The sequence below is a fragment of the Macrosteles quadrilineatus genome, unplaced genomic scaffold (genome assembly GCF_028750875.1).
Source record: "Macrosteles quadrilineatus isolate MER2022 unplaced genomic scaffold, UCM_ALF_1.0 Scaffold_7__1_contigs__length_78375512, whole genome shotgun sequence".
Classification (NCBI taxonomy): domain Eukaryota; kingdom Metazoa; phylum Arthropoda; class Insecta; order Hemiptera; family Cicadellidae; genus Macrosteles; species Macrosteles quadrilineatus.
In genome coordinates this window covers 11,737,511-11,755,903 of record NW_026542600.1, presented here as the reverse complement: position 1 = coordinate 11,755,903, position 18,393 = coordinate 11,737,511, and the positions used below count along the sequence as shown (strand labels likewise).

Genomic DNA, 18,393 nt, shown 5'->3' with positions numbered 1-18,393 from the left:
CCACTACTCTAAATTTACACTTGTAAGGGTCAATAAATATAAGAAATAGCTTTTTTAGCTTAATATCAAATATATTTATGGGGAATAAGTAAGAAATAAGGTTCGACAATTATATAGGGATATTTAGGCAAAGATCAGAGTTTTTGGTTTTGGTGGCCAAAAAATGATCCCCATGTTATTCTTATGGGGAAAACGTGCCTAAAGTGATGGCTCTTTGCCCTATTGCCTCTACTTGTATAGACCCACTTTCACTCGTGTTGTGAACTTTACTTTTCGCTACACTACAAAGACTAATTATTTTCTTAATTAAAACAGACATTGAATATTTCTTTATTGAAGATAGAAACATTACAAAACTCATAGCTTTTTTTAGGTAATACCTTCAATTTAAAGTTAATACTCGTATTTTACTTTGGTTGTTGAAAATTAAAACAGTTGACAAAACAATAACAAATCTTTGTTCGTTTACGTTGGCAAAATAAAAAAAAAACATTACTTTCGCATAGTAAACATTATTTTTCCGTAGAAAACAATGTAATGATGAATTACATGAATTACAGGTCATTTCACAGTAGTGTAGCGAAAAAGTTACATACAGCAGTATTTATTTATATTCCTATATAAAGCTATGCGACCTTCTATAAATTATCAATTGGTTGTTATACTCTTTAGTGATCGAACACTATTTCAGTCAGCTTAGGGTAGAAATATTTTGTTCTTAAATTATTTGTAAACAGTATTACGTATTTAATCGGTTCTATTAGTACTGATTAAAAGATTTTGTAGGGGATTAATAACGCTGTCTTTCTCTGTCTTTATAAACAGATAAGTTTGCAGATATTAAACTCTATTTTTTTCCACGATTGAAAATGCTTGTAGTATTTTTTAACAGGATGCACTCTACCGAAATTACTCAAACTAAAGGCTGATTTCTTGTATGTATAACAAGGTACAATTATTTTTATACCAAATATTTTTAAAACCAAACCACTAATATTGCTATGCAATATAGTCCGGCAGCCAAATGAGGATTTTGTCCCTAATAGAACCTGGTTTTGTTCTATTAAGTTTTTTTTATTGTTGTTTTGAGTTATTTAGGGTATGTAGACCATAAGACCACCGGGTACTTTTTTGGTACCCTTGGACAATTAATAGCCGCCATCTTGGAAAATGGCGGAAAACGTAATTTACAGTGTAAGATTTTACTTAAAACTATGTTATGAAAATACCATGCTACCTACGGCAGTGCAAACACTTTTAAAATACTCACAGTGAAATTCTATGCAGGAAAATATCATATTTTAACTATATATTGTGTGTTTTAAAGCCAGTATTTCTTTTTAAAGTTCATAATTTAGATAAAAAATATGTTCTATCCCTACTTTTTTCAACTTTGTACTAAAATCTCTGAAAAAAGGCCATGAACATGTTACAAAAGTTGTATATTTTGAAATTAATTGTGCATCCAATGCACCTATAGGGATCTTTGTTGGATCAAGGATAACGTCACAACAAAGCGTAAAAAATAACATTTATTTATTTTTTTATGACAAAGAGGGGTATCTAATAAATGAAAATAAGTTATATAATTCTTCCTAAGAATATTCTGTAGTTCTTTTCTACTGTTTTTGGTATCAAAATGTTCGATAAACCATCGGCTTTCATTTACGCTTATTATAATTAAAATCTTAGGATGATTAATAAGCTAGTTATGGACCCCCCCAAAAAGAGTAATTTTAATTATAAAAAAGTCTCATCAAAGCTCTATATCTTTAGTGATTATTATGTTATGTTTTTTGTTCTCATATGAAAACAGTCGGTAACGTACTGGCTTTCATGGAACATATTGATTATTGGGTTTCAAAGAGTTTGAGGTATAGATCATCAATCAATAAAAAATATTTTTTTGTAATTTGTTGATTTGTATATTAGGAATAGTCCGGCAACCAAACAGGGAATTTTCTTTGAACCTTGTTTTGTTCTATTACTTTTTTTATAGTTGATATTTCATTTTGGTAGTATTTATATGCAGAAAACAGCGGGTACTTACAAAGTACCTTCGGGCAACTTCTAGAATTTCAGATAATAATTGTCCATATTAATAAATAATTAAATTAATTTAAAACATGGTAATTAAAATATAAACTATGTTTTTTTAGTTCGAATATTATGAAATTTAGCATGAAACCTCGTTATAATGTTACTCATAAATTAACCAGATATTAGCCATATCAGTCAAGCTGTTTCAAACTGGCGGCGGAAAACGTGTTTTTTATCTTTAAGAATTGCATTTTTGCCCAATTAAAAAAAACTTGTTATACGACCTTGTTTTAGTGTTACCTCTAAGCGAACAAAATATAAGTTTTGCCAATTTAAATCTGATCTTCTTTAAGTTACTAGCAAGACACATTCTTTACATCATTATTATGGCATGTAATAATAATACTCGATTTTGAAGTTAACTGAATTCCCCCGTAGCACTTGTGGCTATGCTTGTTAGTATTTACGTTACATTGAAAAAGACAATATGTTAAACAAATTTAATAAAATCAATTTCAACATAGTTGAGTTTTATTATTTTGTATCGTATCACAAATATTTTATTCATGTAAAATTGTAACTTACATAATAGGCATACATGTAAAAATAACTTGTTAATAACGTTTCTATAACGTTTAGTAACGTTCTTAATGATTATAAACTGCTTTGTCTCTCAGAACATTGGCATTCCGATGAACTTATAAAGTGTACAAACATAAGTGGCTTCTGCCTTATTTCAGCCTATTGCAGAATTTATCTGAAACACGGTGGGGTTGCTCTTTTTGGGACACCTAACATAATGAACTCAATCACTGCATCATGAATATGTTTGCGTTCATTTGCATAGTTGCAGTATTATTTTCATTGGCATTTATAGGTCGCCTGACGGTGATCCCGACAAGTTTTTACATAGCCTTGAAAGGTTAGTCCTCTCTTTAAGTAAGAGAAGATCTGCGAACAGTGTCGTCATAGGTGGCGACTTCAATGTGAACATCTTGGTAAGAAACAGACTTTCCGAAGATTTTTTAAACCTTTTAAGGTCCCTTGACCTTTTTTGTTCTGTGTGGGAGCCTACTCGGGGCACTTCCTGCCTGGACAATGTAGCAACCGATTTATGTAATGACTGTTTTAATGCAGAGGTCCTTAGCTATGCCATTGCAGACCATGAAGCAATTAAGTTTAGCATAAGGGATAAGCAGGCAGATGGAAACGTCTCGAAGCATGGTACTATATCTAAGTTGTATAGGCCCTTTCCTGTAAGTAAAATACATAGCTTTGTGGGTGATCTCTTTAACATAGACTGGTATGTTCTACTTCAAGGTGGTAATGCTAACCAAAAATTTAACAAGTTTTTAAATACTTTTCTAATGTTGGTTAACGAGTGGTTTCCCAAAAAAAAAAACCTCCGGCCCCGTAAGAATCTAAAAAACTCCATCCAGCCCTATACAGACAATCCCACTTTACTAACCTTAAGAAAGTGGAAACTTTTAACCTATGATATGTACAAGGTATCCAAAACTCCTGAAGCTAAAGCAAGATATCTGCGAGTCAAAAATGAATACCAAGAAAGCCTTAAGCTTGCCAGATTTGAGAGTAATGTTAAATTCATTGAATCTGTACAAAATCCTTGTTCTGCAGCTTGGACGGTTATAAAGAGAGAAGTGGTTCCAACAAAACCTTTACAGTTGACCAGCCTAACACCAAGTGAGTTCAACGAATTTTTTGTGAACTCGATCCAATAGACCCGTGACGCTATTGGAATCCCCCCTACCTCTGGCCTAGAACTACTGGGAAAAAATCCTCCACCTACTAGTACCTTTCACATGTCCCCAGTTTCATGTGATAAAGTCATATCTGTAGTGCAAGGGTTAAAGAATTCTTCTAGCAGACACATATATGATATCTCTACTAGTTTTGTGAAACAGATCATTTTCTCTATAGTTAGCCCATTAACTTACTGTATCAATTGTTGTAATTTAGAAGGTATTTTCACTGATGTTTTAAAAATCACTAGGGTTGTGCCTATTCACAAGAAAGGCAATCCCAACCTGCCAGAGAATTTTAGACCAATTTCTATTTTGCCATCTTTCTCTAAGATCCTTGAATTTATAATTAAATAACAGCTCTCTCTGTATTTTGAAGCAAACAATTTGTTCTCGGCTGCCCAGTTTGGTTTCAGGCCTCACCACAGCACTACTGATGCGGTTGAAAAGTTAATAAAAGCAGCTTTTCAGTCTTTTGAGGATGGGGGATTTGCTGGGGCCACTCTTTGTGACCTCAGCAAGGCCTTTGACATGGTGGATCATGACACCCTCCTGGGAAGGTTAAATTTCTATGGGGTTAAGGGGAAACTTTTTGAACTGTTTGAGTCATACCTGACTGGGCGTGGGCAGCTGGTTTGCATAAATGGCAGACAATCTAGAGTACAGCAATTGACCCATGGTGTACCTCAGGGCTCAATTCTTGGTCCCTTACTTTTTAATGTCATGCTTAATGATCTCGCTTTGTGTTTGGGGCAAGGTGTCATCTGTTACGCAGATGATACTACACTCTTAGAAACTAGTAATGAACTGGGAGATCTTGAGGAAGCCATGAAACGATCTCTTGAGGGGGCATCGGCCTGGTTCCGAGCAAATCACTTTTTTCTAATTGAGACAAAGACTAAGTCAATAATCTTTAGCCTAAGAAACTTAGAACATAGTGTTAAATCTGTCAAACTTCTAGGCTTACATCTTGACAATAAAGTAAACTGGAATGACCAGATTAGCCATGTTTGTGCCAGACTTTCCAGAGCTCTGTGTCTACTCAGAAGACTGAGATATTTTGTACCAAAGGACTGGCTGAAAACTGCTTATATTGCTTTCTTTCAGAGTATTTTATTGTATGGCCTAAGGCTCTGGGGTGCCGCCTCTGGGGTCAAGAGAGTTCTGCGCTATCAAAAGAAAGCAGTTAGAGTAGTGGCTGGTGCTGATTACTTGGACCATTGTAAACCTATATTTGTAGCTGAGAGCTTAATGACAGTTTGTAACCTCTATATTTTTCAGTCCTTGATCAAAATCAAGAAGGAATGGGATTCTCTTGAGCTGAGAGGCGACATCCATCCCTATAATACACGTAGGAAAAATGATATCAATTTACCACATGTTAGATTAAGTAAAGTTGTCGAATGAGATTCTAAGTTATAAGTTTTTTAATAAACTTCCTTTTGCAGCTCGGAACCTGCCGGACCCAAAATTTAGAAAAGGTGTTGAGGGGCTCCTTTTGGCAAACCCTTTGTACAAAAATAAAGAATTTTTTGATCTGAAAGAGGAATATGTAAGTAGTTTTTTTTTAGTTTTTCAACCGAGTGCTGTGTGCTGTTTTTTTTTTCTCTGCATGGAAAGTTTCAGGAATGTAATTCTTTATATTGGTAAGAAATCTTGTACCATTGTCTTTTTTAGTTTTTATTTTAGCTATAGTTGACTGACGTTTTCCAGCAAAGTAACCGCATTTTATGGAAATAAAATTTCTTGATTCTTGATTCTTGTTTCAGTATCCTTAGTGACTATTAGCGAATTTCCCTATAGGGAAGTAGCTATTACCGTAGGTCTCATGGTAAGACCTAGGCCCGGGACCGATTTACATCATTTTGACATCATGTTGATGTCCCCAGAGGCCAAAAACACTATTTTGTTCAAATATATATCTAGAATTTAAAATATAGAAAATTAAAAAAAATAGTTCATTTAAAATTCAATGTTATTCTTATGGAGAATATTGTAAAATTTTGTAGTTGGCTTGTTTTTGGATATATTTTAATAACACTTGGCAGATTTACTTATTTTATACTAAGCTATTAATATTTTAATAAAAAACACACTTTGTTAGTTTCCCTGCAGCAGCAAACCTAGGTACTCGTTAAACATAAATGTTAATTTAATAGATAAAATTAAAATCAATCCAGGCAAATGGAAATTCACCTATTCGGCAGGTTTGCTGCAGCGGGGGTATTAACTCATTATTCTACATTGTCGTAGTCTTTACTGACGTCTTGAGTTTGTATTTTTGTATCTAAACAGGTATTATATCCACAATGACAAAATACTGTGTAAGGTAAGCCTGAGCTCACGCAAATACATCTTTTTCAATTCGGTTCACTGGTGTATATCAAACGCAACAATAAAAATAACTTGATAGGAATAAACCACGTTATGTTCATATCTGAGTTTACCCATAGCTTACTGAGGTTTTCTTCACCAAAATGAATAACACAGCTCATTTAGAGCTTGAGATATAGATTTTTAATCAAAGACAGTCCTTAAAAATTGAAAACCTTATGTTAGTTAGAGGTCTAAAACTCACCTTAAACTCTACATATTTAAATGAAAATTGTCTCAAATGAAAGTTCTAAGTTAACCCCAGAACGAATAAGATAGTACTGTATACATAGCAGCTGAGAAATATGTCTTTAAAATGCAGAAGAAAGTTAAGAAAAAACAACTTTAATTCTACGTTTGAGCTTATAACTCGCCCCAAACACGTCAGATTTCAATAAATAATAGCTCAAAAGAACCGCATTAACTCACTGAGTATTCCCATACCACAACATACAATATCACGTAAAAATAACTTGAGACACAATCATTAACTAAAGATAAAGAAAATCAATTTTGTTGTTGTTTGGGGGTCCACAACTCATATTGAACTCAGCCGATTTTAATAGTCAATGGCTTGGATTAAAGCCAGTAACTCAATGAGTATTTATAGTATATAACATTTCATATAACGTAATTATAACCGGAGATAATATCTTTAATTAAAGACAAATCTTGGAAAAACTAAAATGTAAGTTGGTTAAATCCTGGTTAAAGTTCTATAAATCCCCTCAATCCCGATAGATTTGAATGACCAATGCCTCAAATGAAAGCCAGTAGTTCTCTGAGTATTTTATTATCACAACCATAATCATTACTCGAGATAAAAATCTTTTTTTCAGAGAAAATTATACAACCATTAAAATCTTTGTTGGTTGAAGTCTTGTAATTCACCTCCAACTCGTTCGATTTCAGTGATCTACATGTTAAATGGAAGCCAATTGTTTACTGAGTGTTTTTATTGCAATACATACAACATCTAATAATAATACCTCAATGGGTTGGCCAAAATTTAAACTTTTATTTTTGAAAAATATTGTTTCTTTGGAGTGAGGATGAATAGATCGTCCTTAAAGTCCTTAAATATAAATAGTTAATAGTTCAAATTAAATTTGGTAATTTTACAAACATTTTAATACCAAAAACAGCCAGAGAGAAGTACCGGATGGTCTCAGGAAAGATGTTACAATTTTATTGAACATATAAAATATCCTTATTTTTCATTGAAAATCAATAAAAAATGTATATTTTAATGCTTTGTTCTGGCGTTACCCATGATCCAACAAAGCATCCCATAGATGTATTCGATACCAAATTTAAAGCTCTACAATCTTTATAACATATATTATAGTCATATTTTGAGTAATTAAGGCGCAAATTGAAATAAAAATAAATATGTCATTATGTTTTTATAAATTATAAACTTTGAAAAGTAATACTGACCTTGAAACAAATTATATATATTTAATATATGGTATTTCTGAGTAGGGAATTTAACCATAAACACTTTAAAATAACTTGCATTGCTCTACCTTAAATAGTTTTTTAATTACATTGGTTTAAGTAAAAGCTTACACTGTAATTTACGTTTCCCACCATTTTCCAAGATGGCGGCTGTTGCCCAAGGGTACCAAAAAAGTACCCGGTGGTTTTAGGGTCTACTTACCCTAGATATCACATATCAACTATAAAAAAAAACTTAATAGGACAAAACCAGGTTCGGGTCAATTCTGGCGGACTAATATGATGAATGGCTACCACTATTACTGACTCTACCTCCAGTTGACTACATAAATCAAAGTTAACAAGTTATGTATATTTGATCCAACTTAAAAAAAAAATTAAGGCCAAATTTTATAACAAAAATAATTTAACTTGTGAACATAGTCTACTCACATTGCGTTTTTCTTCAGTGTGCTCATGGATATCCCATGACCTGAAATATTTGCCCAAAGCCACTCGTAGATCGGCCATATTTTGAATGCTTGCCACGCAATGAGCCGCTAAAAAGTTAAAAATATTGTTAAAGTTGCTCAGTAAAACAAAAAATGTTTAAGAATAATATCAAGTTTACTTAGTTTTAACACATATACATAAACGTTGCCAACGGACTAAGATAGAGATGCATTAATCACTTACGTACTTTTACAACCATTCCTCAAATTTTGTAAATGCGGTGCAAGCAATTGTTTCGGAATACGTTACTCAGAAAACAATGTTCCAAAAGGAATGTGCCTCTGAGACACTGCTTCGAAAAGCTCTGCTCTAAAAATGTGTTTCAAAGCAGTGACTTTCGGAGCAACGCCTAAATGATGTTACTTAAATGAATCGGTAAAAAAGAAAAGTATGATTCTAGTAACAGGATGCTACTTTGTAAAAGAATTTTATTCAAAAGTTATACTTGCATCATTACCTGTTAACACAAACTGGTCGTTTATCAAACTACCACCACATCGTTGGTCCCATATCTCTCTCCCTTCGTCTACATCACGATAATAGAGACCTGCGTGCCAAGGGAACGCACCGACATTGGCCTGCACTCCATCCACGATCAGCGGAGTCAGTTGGCCGACCTCGTTCGACGCACCACACACTGAAATAAAAAAAGTAGACACGATTGTTCCAGTATGAAAAATTGAAACAAGTAAAATAAATCAAACCTTTATAACAATAATAAAAGAATAAATTATTGCAACAGTTACTGAACAGAAATTAAAACTACACATTAGTACATTAATTGACATTAACGGCTACATGGTTTCTGCAAAAAAAAAAAAAAATAACAAATAAATAGCAATCATAATAGGCTGTGTAATATTTCAAAGCTGGTCAATTTTCAATCCCGAATAACCTTAATATTGTTGTTGGACAGTTAGTCAAAGAGTTTTTTTTTTAGTTTTGCACGACTGGACGGGCAATGTTGTACGGAATTAGGAGGTACTTTGAAGTCAACGTAAAGGGCAGTTGATGACTTAAAAAAAATATTACTCCAGCCACAGTTCTTAAAAGAGCATAATCTGTTTTTAAAATACCTCTCTAAGCAAGGTCTTTTACTTTAGACGATTATGGGTGGTGATAATCTTCGGTCAACAAACCTGCTTCAGTCCCATCATACCACTGAGTATGTTACTTTATGTAATCTGTCAGATTTTACATCATAACAACGAAATGAACTCGACAAAATTTACGAAAGAGTTTGAAATATCTATGATAGTATGGCAGTAAATAACTATCTAACTTGTACCACTTGAAATTTGTGTTTAAAAGTTAGTACAAGTTGTATTGTCTACGTCTTTCAAGGAGTGCACATAGCGTGGTTACCTGCAGTGCAATAGAACAGCTGTTGGTCCCATGAGCCACTGTTTAGACAAGTCAAGTTGGTGTACCCCGGGTCGTAAGCAGGTCTGTAGTTGTGTTTGCATCTGGGGATTGCGATGGTACCGGGCTTCAACTGATCGTCTCTGACGACTTTGTCTTGATAGATGTACTGAACCTTAATATTGTTCGGCGCCTTCAGTGGGGGGCATAGCTTTTCTGAAATAAGTATCCAGTTTGATTGATATCTTAACACCTTGGTTATTGCTAGCCGCATTTGCAACAATATTTGTTTTACCACCTGTTTTACCACTCTCTGCTAAGTCTTTTGCTAGCCTCGCCTACTTGTAGAACATTTTTCATTGAATGACCATACTCGGTGTGTCCTTATGTTTTGCGTAAGAGATAGCAGACAAATATATGGGTACTAAGTAATTTTTTTTTATTTATACATTAAATGTTTGGGGAAAGAATCCTGGGGCTCTGATTTGGCTACATACCTGGAGTGCAGTAGAACAAAGGGTAGTCCCAATATCCAGCGTTGAGGCAGGTAATGTAAGAGTATGGTACCTGGTAGGCAGGCTTGTAGTTGCTCTTGCACTCTGGTGACGCTATCGTTCCTGGCTTCATAGACTGGTCACAAGACACTACCTTGTCTTGGAACGAACACTTGATGTTGAGGTACTGAGACTTCAATGGTAAACAAGGCAATCCAGCTGAAAAAAATAAACGATTATCAGAAAATGTTTTTATAAGTAAAGTAACTTACCATCAGCAATTATCAGATAAAGTATCTAAATGATTACCCCCACCACAGCAAACCTGCAGACTAAGCGAATTTCCATTTACCTGGCTGTATTTAAAAAATATATTTCCTTAACATTTATTTCTTATTTAAATAACATTAATTTTAGTTAGTAGTTAAGTTTGCCGCTACAGGGAAGGTATTTAGGTGTGTTTTTTATTGAAATGTTGATAGCTTAGTGTATGAAATAAACAAAATTGCCAAATTGGATTAAAATATATCGATAAACAAGCCAACTATAACAGTTTATTTATTATCCATAAGAATAACGTGGGAATTTTAAATTAAAATTTTTTTGGATTATCTCCGTAACCGTTAGGCATACAACAACACTTCGATATACAAAATTAATTTTGTAATTTATATATATATACATTTGTGTTTTTGGGCTCTAGGGACCTCAAAACGAAAAAGTAAATTGGTCCCGGGTCTAGGTCTTACCATGAGATTTCGGTAAAAGCTACTTCCCTATAGGGAAATTCGCTAAGAAGAGCACTTTCATCCTCACAAAAGACACGTGAATAACATTTTATTAATTTTATTATTTTTACTTCTTAGCTTGAAAATCTATCATTTTCCATTTAACAAAATTGATCTTGAATCTAAAGAGTTACAGGTCCAAACCCAGTTCATTTATCATAATAAACCCAAAATTTAAATTGCGAACTTTTTAAATTAGTTTGAGAACAAGGCCAATGCTACGACAATTTTTAGTTACTGCTGAAAATAATACATGATGAAAGTGACCGTGCAATGGCATGAAAGTTTCTAACGTGAAGGCAAACAAAGCGGACAAATTAAATGATCTTAAACATATGTATATACATTATGGACAATATAACACGAGTAAGCCGTGCTATCTAAGCTGGATTAAAGATGCTTGATAAATGCTCAAAGAAGTACAATGTTTCGGGGTTTTTTTAATCCGAATGCTACACTATCCCAAGTAGTCTCAAACTTAGGTAGTAAAATTAAACTGATGAGCAAACATGATTATTTGATTGTATACGCTGGTACAAATGATGTTGATCAGGAGATTGTAAATCTAAACTTATAAGCTCCTTCAATGAATTAGTAAATGAAACAAAACATAATCTTATTGTATTAGGTATTCCATATAGGTTTGATAGGAAATCATTGAATGGTAACATTTTGGAAATGAATCGCCTTATGTATAATTGTATCTCATCTCATAACCATGCTTACTTTTTGTCACTCCACCATGTTTTCAAACAAAAGTTTTACACTAAATTTGGCCTCCACCTCAACCTTTCGGGTAAAAGATTAATTTCTAAATATATATTGGATCTGATAAATCTAATAACCAGCCCGACACTAACAAGTGTCATAAACCACATCCCTGTCCATTTCACCGGTCTTGAGGCCTGTCCTTCTGGTAGAGTAGTTCAATCCCCAACACCACTAGAAGTTTCTAATTCCTGTCACTCCCAATGTAGTGATCCCATAGTTTCTTCTAGCTTAATTCCTTTTTTAGGAACTCCTCAACTGATTCAGGCCATTACGTAACATCTTCTATAAGTCTTTTAGTATTTTCCATCAGAATGTCCGAGGCTTATATTGTCCAAATCCAGCCAGATAGAAATTATCTTAGATCTGTATTCACCAGATGTTTTGTGTTTGTCAGAACATTTCCTCCGTCGATCTGAGTTGGAGGCTTTTCGAATGCCAGGCTACACACTAGCAGCTAGCTATTGCCGCACCCAAGTAGAAAAAGGAGGAGTATGCATTTTTACACCTGATCACTTAAATTATACTGTGGTAGATGTGTCTGACTTTTGTATTGAAAGTGTATGCGAGCTTGCTGCAATTAAAGTAATAAATGGGTCTCTAAATACAATCTTTGTATGCGTGTACAGATCCCCAAGCAATATACAAAGTAACATACAGAAATTCTTGAGCACTATTCGAGCATGTTTTGACTCATTGAAAGCTAAAAACTTATCCTTCGTGGTTGCAGGTGATTTTAATATTTACCTGAATGATAAAGACGGCCCCTCTGCAAAACTACTCATAGACCTGATGTTATCATTTGGTTTTCCAGACACAATTAAGACCTTTACGAGAGAGTTTCAAGGTTCCAGAACTATTATTGACATTATATTTACAGACATCCCTGAGCATTTATTCTATTCTTCTGTTCTTATAACTAGTATCTCAGACCACCATGCCCAACTAAGTGAACTAAAAGGACATCCAGAGAGCAATACTAAAATTAAGTATAAAATGACAAGGAATTTTAATGATCAAAACATATCTACATTCAAGTATTTATTAAGGAAAGAGAAATGGCTAGACTTATTCGAAATCAAATCCGTAGACGGAAAATTCAACCATTTCCTATCCACAATACAATTCTATTTAGATGTTGCACTACCACTAAAGAAATGTAAACAAAAGGAAAGAAAGTCCAAAACCAAAATATGTCTAGATTCAGATTTGAATGAGTTAAGAGAAAAAATGATTTTCCTTTACACTCTGTCTAAAGATCTCAATATTACACACCCAATTAAACAATCATACATAAACACAAAAAAGGTTTTTAAGAGTAAAATAAGTACCGATTCCTCAGGCTGTTTGTGTAGTAGGATATCTGATGAGCGTACTGTAAGTACAGGTGTGCCACAGGGGTCCGTTCTTGGGCCCGTCCTTTTCTTAATGTTCATCAATGATCTGCCTCCTGTAGTGTCAAATTCAAAGTTACATCTGTTTGCTGATGATACTTCCCTCATTGTCTCCAGTCAAAATCATTCACAGCTAGAAATCCAAACATTTATTGAGAGTAGTTTTGTTTTCCAATGGCTATACGAGAACTCTCTACATGTTAATCCTCAGAAAACATCACTTTTAGAATTTCGTATACGACCGAATTCGTCTAACCCATCTGAATCTTTAAATTTACCTGTCGACAACATCAACATTGTTTCTTCTTCTAGTGTAACATATTTAGGAGTAACGTAGTCATTGACAGCAATCTGAAGTTTTCCAGTCCCATCGACAAAATTCACAATAGACTTAGTACTAGTGATTTCCTTCTTCGTAGGCTCTCTTGTTATCAAGACAGACGCATCCTTCTGACAGCTTATTACGGTCTTGTTTAACCCTTTCTTACATATTGTGTGCCCGTTTGGGGTAACGACAAACTTCAAACTAAGAAAATATTCAAACTGCAAAAAAGAGCCATCAGATTAATCTTCAACCTAAAATATAGAGAGTCTTGTAGATCAGTCTTTCGTACAAATAATATGCTGACCTTCCCATCAATTTTCATTTTTGAATCTTTGACTTTCTTAAAAAGAAAATTCGACAATGTTCCATTTTAGAGGGTCATCTCACCACAGCTACAATATCAGGAGGAACTTTAACCTACATATTCCACTATCTCGTACCACTTTCCATAAAAACCAATCATTCTCCATGTGTATCCGTCTTTTTAATTCTCTCCCTAATACAATCAAGGGCGAACATGACTAAAAAATTTAAGCGTGGTCTGAGGGAATTTTTAGTTGATAAGGAATTTTACAGAGTTTCTTCGTTTTTAAATTGTAAATAGTTTGTACCTTTTGAAGTTTGTATCTTATTTTAATGGGTCTGATTTTACTTGTTTAGTTTTAGTGACTTTTGCCCTGTACATTTATGTATTATTATGGCAATAAAACATTCTGATTCTGATGTGTAAAAACTCCAAAACGAATATTAAAACTATGACTTGCAGTCAGATCTGTCTAGAGCTATAGGGAACGAGCAATCCCAGTAGTAGAGCGTTGGACGTCGGTTCCTGAGGTCAAAGGTTCGAATCTCATCAGTCACCAATAGATTTTTTCTAAGTAATAATGCCTCTACCCAATGAGCCTATCCGGAAGAAAGATGTAAAATTGTTCTGGGATAGAGCCTAGCATCTAAGGTGTAAAGGCGAGACAGTAAGTCCACGCAATACAGTTGTTGGTCTTTTCCACACCATGTCTTACCTATACACTCTGGCAGGGACGGAGACCAGTTCCCATCCGTACAGAAGGACACAGTATCAGTAGAGTTGAGGACGAACCCATCATCGCATCCGTAGTAGAGATCCCACCCCGAGGGTACTGGGGTCCCGGGGACTATCTTGCAAGCGGCGTTGGAGACGTGGGGAGGACATCTCTTGATATTGGGCGAGTATCTGCCATTGACCATTGGCTGTGGGAGAAGACAGCTCCTCTCATCTGGGCTGCTGAAATCATTGTCAAAGTTAATTTTGTTTTTGACAGTGAGTATATTAGTAGATTAGTAAAAATAAAGGTTTACGCGACGTTTTGGGATCTAGAATCTCCTAACTCAAGTTAAGAAAGTTACTGAAACCTAACAAGATTAGTTCACAAACCCAGCCAAAGCCAAACCTGGTAAGCTGGTGTACAAATCTTGGTATATTTTAGGGTCTTCCTCAATTGAGGATGTGCTCAGACAGGACATCCAGGAACATCGTAAACAATGCTTTTTAATGGAAAATGGCTGCAATAATCTTTTAAAATAACAGGAAATAATTGTTAGAAAAACAATCACAAAGTTTAATTCAAGCCACAGTGATTATTGTTAGTATTCAGATATACATGCATATTAAAAAATGTCTACGTAATTAATTAAGTATGTGATCTAAAAATACGCAAACATTAAGGGTATTAGTCAGTTGTAATCAGTTCTTAGAGGATTTAAAAATGCAAAGATCATGTTTAAGATCTATATATTAATACAAATTTTCCTTTATTTGTTTATTTTATCGTTCTCATATTGATTTTAATTTGTGTAACTTATCTAATGGCGGTTTAAGTCAGCACTAAGTGCATAATTACCAGGAACTAATCATGACCAACTCTAATGTAAACATAGACGATTATAATCAATGCGTTGTTAGCTAAGTAGCTCAGTGGTTATTATACTCGCTTATTAATCTCACAATCCCCAATGGATAAAAAGGTTTTTTTGGCTTTCAATAATTTCCATCCAATTGAATTCAGATACCCTGTATTAACAATCTTTTAATTCGTTAGAGTGGTGAAAAGTTGATTTCATGCCACACTACACTGTTTTAACAAACTTTTCACGCAAGGATTTAAGTCCAGAAAACAGCTGTTTGCCGCCAGCTTAATCACATGGGATTTCATTACTTACTACTGTACTGTAATGAGTTTTTACAGCTTATTATATTTGGAAATGAGTGGTTATAAACAAAAACATGGCCTCTCTTAGAGGTTATGAGTAGTGATTGTTAGGACTTTAGTCGGTGGGGATATACAGTATAAGAATTTTTACAGATTTTTTTAAGTTAGCTTATAGTAGTATGGTGTAAAATATCGTACGTCACTCGTCCAAAATGTGTTTACCATATGGTAAACACCATATACAGTAGTAAACACCTATTTTCAGGACTAGTAACGTAATATACTATTACATAGTAAGAAACGAGACAAGAAATATCACCCGTCCTCAATGTTTCTTTATTTTATAGTTAACATTTTCGCTTTTTGGCTCATATCTTATTTTAAACTAGTTATTTAATGAAAGCTTAACTTCACTCACTCTACCATATTACTACTCACTGATAAATGATATTTCTATATCAACGGTTTTCTAAATGTTTTAGCGAATTTCCCTATAGGGAAGTAGCTATTACCGTAGGTGGCACGGTAAGACCTAGGCCCGGGACCAATTTACTTTTTTCATTTTGATGTCCCCAGAGGCCAAAAACACCATTCGTTCAAATCTTAGTTGGGGACGCAGCATTGCAAGTCCTAGTGTTACTTTCGTAAATGTAGTCCGTGCATATTATGCCTATTGCACGATATGAACAAGTGGGAAACTGGTATTTTGTTATTCTTAGAAATACGGATTCAGGTGGAGAAAGCCTAGGTAGTGATCAAAATTGGCTGACCTCAGTCCTGTGAATACTTCCCGCTCAATGTTATTTACTTAGTCCAGTATCATTTATTCAAGCTCCATTGATGATTGTTGTTCATTGTTGGGGAGCAAACTGGTCTAAAAGTAGAGCACGGGGCTTTGGAGCCCGAGGTCCCGGGACCAAATCCAACTAATCACCAATGGATTTTATCTATTTGATTTTATCTATCACTGTGGATGCGATAATCCCTGGTGTGGATTAACGTCCGCACGAGTGAGTACTACGACTATCCGCAGTACTATCCTGAAAATTAGACCAATTCGTATATACCAATGCAAAAATGTGGTTCGGATTCCACTATAAACTGTAGGTCTCTTAGTTGCCATTAGCTGTATGGGCTATTAATTAACAGCTGTGTCTAAGCATAGACCGTCAGCTGTGCTGCGGTAACCATAGGTTCTGGCGCACACCGCTGGGAGCGCCATGTAGTTACGGCGTACACGCTACGAAAAGTACACGGCGCTCCCAGCGGTGTGCGCCAGAACCTAATGTTACAATGGTAACCGCAGCACGGCTGACAGTCTATATTTAATTCTTTTTGTCTATGGTCTAAGGAATATGTCAGCCTTAGTCACTAACAAGACTACAAGATCGCGCCACTCATCCTACACTAATCTCCATTCATACTTGGCTTAAAATACCTACTTTGTATGGTCACCATTTCATTGAAAAGTATTAAAGTATTAAAGTATTAATACCGCGACCCTCTTGGACTAGCCTGAAGTAATGTAAAACAGTTCCGGGCCAAAACCTAGTGTTCTAGGACTTGAAGGTGGGAGGGCAAAAAAAGTAGAAAGCTTCGTGTAGGAGTTTTAGAACATCAAACAGGGAACTGCAGTTGCCTAGAACCATTGACGGGTTTTTTTTTACAAAACACGTTAAAAAACCGTGCTGTTCGACCGTAAGGTCTGATAAATTACTGAGTAATGTGTTGCATTTCGTGGATTGAGGGTAGGTATGATTTGCAAGCTTGATGAGAGAGGCCTGGCCTACTGACATGAGCTGTGAATGTTGACAAGCTGGATTGATTACTTGTGAGTTACACCTCATATCAGATGCCACGATACTTTAGGCTCATATTATTTAAAGTGTGTGTTCAAAAACTAGGTTTTAATCATTTGGATTTATTGTTCGCAATATGAGAGAAACATTTTAAAATCAATAGATCTAACGCCGAATAATCTATTGATTTCAAAGGTATGACTTTGTTTAATAGTGTGTTTCAAAATATATAAGCTATTTAAACATAGATTGATTTACTTACCCTTGTCTCTTGGTCCTGATAAATCCATGCTTAGAGGTTGTTGAGTTCGGTTCGGCTACCACTGATAAAAATCACACATAAACAAAATAGATTAATACGTTTGTAATTAGTTTTAAAACAGTAAGCTTGTTTAAACTGAATGCTAGAAGATTTTAAACTGAATGTGATGTAGATGGAAAGAACAATAAAATCCGTAATAAAATCAAAGATTTACAAATTTGCTGTAGCACAGCATTGTTATACCACTTTTGATATCACTTCTTTACAGTGTAATATTTACCTTAAAAATAATATTTCTACCTAACCAATAACTATTTTTGAACTGACAAATTTAAACACAATTTAACACACTAAAGAGGAAAATCAATCTGAAAATCCCTTTAGTTTAGCCATGAGGAAATAAACACAACTTAACAAATGTAGCATAGTATGATAATAATTTTTATAGGGCCATTTTTAAAGCTATGTAGTGACTATTGTAGTAAAATGTGGCAATGTTGACACAAAAGCCTACCTAATACTAAACAGAAAATCGGGTAAACCGATCGCAACATTGTTCACAACGTCAAGACTCACTGAACATCGCGAGGTTTACGATTATACTGAGATTCTCGACCAGGAAAACCGAGACATGATAGCGACGTCCTTGACCTTGCCCTTGAACTCCATCAGACTGGTTCTTCCCAGGCGATAATAACGGCCGAAATGTGTTCTGATTAGTCACAGACGACAGTATTGACCCGAAGATTTTGTAGCTGAGTTTATGATAACAATGTGCTCCTAACCTACTTATTGATTGATACCATTGACTATGCATAGAATAGACCTATGTTATGTAAAAATTTGAAGCCAAGAAAATAGAAGTTTAGGACCATCTCACCAGAGA

General features: G+C 34.7%; 1 protein-coding gene across 3 annotated transcripts in view; it reads right to left on the bottom strand.

Moving 5' to 3' along the window:
* LOC128998583 (uncharacterized) overlaps positions 1 to 18,111 on the bottom strand; it is a 44,956-nt gene extending 26,845 nt beyond the window's left edge. The window contains exons 1-7 of one of the 3 annotated variants that reach the window (XM_054424784.1): positions 18,022 to 18,111; positions 17,508 to 17,568; positions 14,280 to 14,521; positions 9,989 to 10,204; positions 9,495 to 9,707; positions 8,587 to 8,766; positions 8,070 to 8,176 (exon numbers count right to left, since the gene is read on the bottom strand). In XM_054424784.1, the coding sequence (XP_054280759.1) occupies positions 8,070 to 8,176; positions 8,587 to 8,766; positions 9,495 to 9,707; positions 9,989 to 10,204; positions 14,280 to 14,521; positions 17,508 to 17,568; positions 18,022 to 18,061 (1,059 nt within the window). In that variant the 5' untranslated portion in view covers positions 18,062 to 18,111. Of the gene's footprint in view, positions 1 to 8,069; positions 8,177 to 8,586; positions 8,767 to 9,494; positions 9,708 to 9,988; positions 10,205 to 14,279; positions 14,522 to 16,216; positions 16,295 to 17,507; positions 17,569 to 18,021 lie in introns of those variants that run through there. The other 2 variants (XM_054424785.1, XM_054424786.1) reach the window with 2 other exon arrangements.
* Positions 18,112 to 18,393: the final 282 nt, after the last annotated feature.